The following is a 4613-nucleotide window of genomic DNA, read 5'->3' as shown; positions in this document are numbered from 1 at the left end:
TCTTTCGTATACACATATGTGTCACCCTGGATTTGTTTCTCTAGTCCACTTGGACTCACACAGGGAGAAAGATTGACAAGAGCAACTCTCAAAAGATGAGACAGGACCCTTGGGGGTCAGTGAGCCTTGTTCAGTGGGGCAGGGGCAGCTCAGAAGAAGAGGGAGGGGGAGGGTACTTGCTTGGCTCAAAGAACGTCACCTGGGGTTCTGCTGAATTGGACATGGAGACATTGCTCCGACGGTGACATGTTTTGCTGGGTGCATATTCTCCAGGATGACAATGACAAAAATAATTATTCCTCTGGTTCCTTACCCCCTACTATCATGACCCCAGTGCTGTCTTTCACTACGGGCTAGACCCGAGCATGTGCAGTGGTACAGATAAGAGCTCAGGACACATGGAATCCAGGAACAGCAATGGGAGTAGCAATACCAGAAGGGTAGGGGGATGGTGGGGAGAGGAGGGGAGGAAAGTGGAACTGATCGCAATGATTGACACGTAACCACACACACACACACACACACATACACACACCAGCTGGACGAACAACAGAAACCATGGGGGAAGGGAGACAGTGGTTGGTGTAAGATATGAAAATAATAATTTATAATCTATCAAGGAGTCAGGTGGGTGGGGGAGGGAAGGAAGAAATAGGAGCTGATACGGAGGGCTCAATAGAAAGTCAATGTGTGCAAAAGAATGATGGCAACCTAGGTACAACTTGATACAACTAATGTGTGGATACAACTGATGTGTGGATTGTGATAAGAGTTGTAAGAGTCCACCATAAAATGATCTTCTAATTTAAAAAAAATTTTTTTAAATAAATACATAAAAAGGAAGGAAATACTCACTCTGGAACATTCCAGGAGGTTCCAGAACCCCCCGACCAAAACTGGAAAATCTCAGAGGCCTGAGAGAAAAAGCAAGAAGGCTCTGAGTCAGTTCCCCTGCTGCTAACTGGTGCCCCACCCTGCCAGCCTCCAGCAACCCCAGACGCCAGCCCAGAACCACCTGAGGACTGGCAGGGCCCAGTTTGGCCTGCAGTGAAGGTGCTGAGATGAGCTGGGCCGAGGACATAGTGGCCATTGTCTGGAAGGCTTTGTCCTTGGAAACCTGGTCCTAGAAGAAAGATTGGAGACCCACGTGTAGATGCAGCCGGGAGTGTGACAATGGGGGGACTAGGGGTGGGGGCTGTCAAGGCAAAGCAGGAGGGGGGTGTCCAAATCCCTCAAGCCCCCTCTCACAACACCCCCCGCCACCTTCCTTGCCTCCTCCTGAGGAGGGGCAGTGGTCTAGGGTAAGGGACTAACAGCAGCCAGAGTAGGTGGGGGGATATGCAGGGGGACTTACCACATTGAGGGCCTACCCATGGGGGCAGGGGAAATGTACCAAAGGAGGAAAGAAAACATGACTTAGGAAGTGACCCCTGGACATGTCCACCTCCTCCTGGCCCTACCAGCTCCATACATTCCCCCCACCCTGACTCTAGTTGCCCCAAGGAATGAAGGGGGAGATGTTGGAGAGGAAGTAGAGGAAAAAAGAGGTTTTCTTGTCCAGACTGGGGGGGCAGGGGAGTTGTCAGGAAAGAGGATTCTAGATCAATCAAGTACAGGAAGTTGAGGTTTCCTGATGCCCATCCAAAAAATCCACTGCCCTCCAATGGATTGAGACTCACAGTGACCCAAGTGACAGGTCAGAACTGCCCCTGGGGGTCTCTAAGGCTGTCACTCTATGGGAGCAGACAGCCTCGTCTTTCTCCCAAAGAGCCGGCAGGTGGGTTCAAACTGCTAACGGTGTGGTTAGCGGCTGAGTGCTGGAGCCACTGTACCTCCCTCCAGGTGTCCTCCTCGTCCTTCTCAGGACAAGACCCAACACCTCTCCAAACCCACTGCCACTGGGTCGATACCAGTCCTAGCAACTCAACAGGACCAGGCAGAACTAGCTGCCCCTATGAGTTTCCGAGAATACAACTAACTGCTGACAGGCGTAGAAAGCCCATCTTTCTCCCCCAAGGTGTGGCTGGCGGTTTTGAACTGCCCACCTGGCAGATCACAGCCCCACCACGACCCCACCAAGGCTCTTCTCGGGACAAGAGGGAACCGGACATGCAGAGGGTTGAGAAGGGAAAGGCAAAGGCATCTCCAACAGGGAAGGGGGTTTCTGGGTTGCAAAGGGGACACAGAAGCTACCTGGGGGGCCAGAAATGGGAAGGTGAGTCTGACGGAGGTGGGGGGTGGGGGAAGGGGGATGCTCACCGCTGGAGAAAGGAAAGAACTGGGAGAGCAGAGAGGAAGGAGGAGGGGGGCAGAGGCAGGGGTGAGAGCAGCCAGGAGAGAGGCCTAGTGTCCCGCTCTACTTACCTGCCCTATGCTTTCTCCATGGCCCTCAATCGACGGGGCTTCCCATGCGCAAAGTGGGTTCTCGAGCCTCCTCCCTCTCAGGGTGTCAGCCCTTCTCTCTGAGTTTGTCTTTCCCTCTCTGTCTCACTTTATTTTATCTCTCTCTGGGTCTGTCTCCATTTTTTTCCCTCTCCGTCCGGTTCTCTCTAGGTCTCAATCGCCACCCCCACCCCCCATCACTTCCTCCGGGTCTCTGGCCGCCGCTCCCTCTAGGTCTCTGCCCCTCTCTTTCCTCCCACTCTCTCTGGGTCCCCCCATCCCTCACAGACTGTCTCTTCCCCAGATGGGGCATCAGCCTGGGGTTCCTACCTTGAGCTTGGACTGGATTTCCCTCGATTTCCTTCGGGCCAAAACCTGGATATGACTAGACACCTGGAAGGAGAGAGGGAGGGGCGGATTCAGGCCTTGCCCCCTTGGGTCTGCATGCTCCCCTCCTCTCCCTCCCTGCCCCCTCCCTCCGGGAAACCCCACACAGCTCACCGGATGTGCCCCAAAGCCACTTTGCCCTGGGACCTTTCCTGTCTGCTGCCGCCCTCCCGAGGCCCCCTTTGCTCCAGCTCCCTTCAGTGCGTATCAAACGTGCTTGGAAACCACTTGCTGGATCCCGTCAGGCAGGCACCAGGTTCTCCCAGGTGAATCCCAACCGTGGAGACCCCAGTGTGCAGAGGAGAATTGCACTCACACCATCTCCAGGAGTGGGGTTTTCAGAAATACATGACCAGGCCTTTCTTCCGGGCCACCTCGGGGTGAGTGTGAACCAGTTGAATGTGTCCCTGCTTACACCACCCCAGGAGCATGCTAAACGCCCAATCGAACCCACTGCTGTCCAGCTGATTCTAACTCATCGAGATCCCCTAGGGCAGGGCTGTCCCTGAAGATTCCAAGGCTGTCATCTTTATGGTAGCGGCATGTCTCGTCTTTCTCCCAAAGAGCAGCTGGTGGGTCTGAACCACTCACCTTGCAGTTAGTCCTTGAGGGCTTAACCACAGTGCCACAGAGCCCCTGATACTTAAGTCTACCCACTGCCATCAAGACACTTCTGACTCAGGGACCCCACAGGACAGAGTAGAATGGCTCCCTTGGGTTTTCTGAGACCGCTGGATCTTTCTAGGAGCAGACAGCCTCATCTTTCTCCTGAGGAGCCGCTGGTGGGTTTGAACTGCTGATCTTGCAGTTAGCAAGAGCTAATCCCACTGTGCCACTGGGCTCATACAAAGCAAGCCAAGAAGATAGGCCGAGGGGGGCGGGGGGTGGGGGGTGGGGGACCCCATGAACCTGGATCGCCTTTGGACTTGAACGTGCCCACAGGAGAGCCCCAGGTGCCCACAAAGCCATTCAGAATAGAAGTACGCTATGACTTCAAATGGCTGGTTTTTTTCTAAGAAGTTCGCCCAGGCTCTCTTCCGAGTTGCTTCTGGATGGACTGGAGCTTCCACCCTTTCAGTTAACAGCCAAGCACAGTAAGCCTGGGGCCCCCCTTGCCCCTACTAGAGTACCCCTAAGAAGACATCCCCTTTCCCAGACAGAAACCCCCAAGTCATGTCCCGAGACCTGTTTTCGCGTCCGGGTCTTCCCTGTTCTCAGCTTGATATAACGGGCAATCAGTTCATTCCGACCTGGTGAGTTAAAAAAAAAGGAACAGGGTTAGACCGTCAGCAGAACTTCCCCATAAATGGGGACATCAGAAGACAAGCGCGCAGCAGCAAGCTCCGCAGGGAGGGCTATCCGGGAGTGCAGCGCAGAGCACGACGCCTGGCTTCGAATCCCAGTTCTACCAGACTTAGCTCTGTGACCATATAAAAAAATAAAATAACAACAGCCCCATCGAGTGGATCCTGACTCAGAGCGCCCTCATCAGGGGAAAGCGGAACTGCTCCTTGGAATTTCTGAGACTGTAATTCTCTAAAGGAGGGGATGGCCTCATCTTTCTCTCACGGTGATATTTGGCAAATCCACGGATCTTTGTAGATCGCAGTTTCCTGGTCTGTGAAAACAGGGCTGATAGTCACAGCGCCTGGATAGGTTTTTTTAATGGAATCGAACCTATTCGATTTCATCTAATATTGAGTTTTCATTTTAATTAAAATCCATCCATTTACTTGGTTAAATATTAACTTTAATGCCATCGAGTACAGTTTGCATCAACAGTGGTGCTGAAACAAACAGGATGACCCCTTGTGGTAGTTACCGAATCTGGTGTCAATTTGGGA

At 53.1% G+C, this 4613-nt stretch overlaps 1 protein-coding gene across 3 annotated transcripts in view; it reads right to left on the bottom strand.

Annotated features, from left to right (window-relative positions):
- TEAD2 (TEA domain transcription factor 2) overlaps positions 1-4613 on the bottom strand; it is a 20343-nt gene that overhangs the window by 14244 nt on the left and 1486 nt on the right. For 2 of the 3 annotated variants that reach the window (XM_004710432.3, XM_045292846.1), the window contains exons 2-5: positions 3955-4019; positions 2713-2775; positions 1016-1123; positions 856-914 (exon numbers count right to left, since the gene is read on the bottom strand). In XM_004710432.3, the coding sequence (XP_004710489.1) occupies positions 856-914; positions 1016-1123; positions 2713-2775; positions 3955-4019 (295 nt within the window). Of the gene's footprint in view, positions 1-855; positions 915-1015; positions 1124-1354; positions 1367-2712; positions 2776-3954; positions 4020-4613 lie in introns of all 3 variants that reach the window. The other variant, XM_004710431.2, reaches the window with a different exon arrangement.

This window comes from Echinops telfairi, unplaced genomic scaffold (assembly GCF_000313985.2).
Source record: "Echinops telfairi isolate 266 unplaced genomic scaffold, ASM31398v2 ScPeMD7_655;HRSCAF=1070, whole genome shotgun sequence".
Lineage (NCBI taxonomy): Eukaryota > Metazoa > Chordata > Mammalia > Afrosoricida > Tenrecidae > Echinops > Echinops telfairi.
This window is presented reverse-complemented; position numbering and strand designations above follow the sequence as displayed.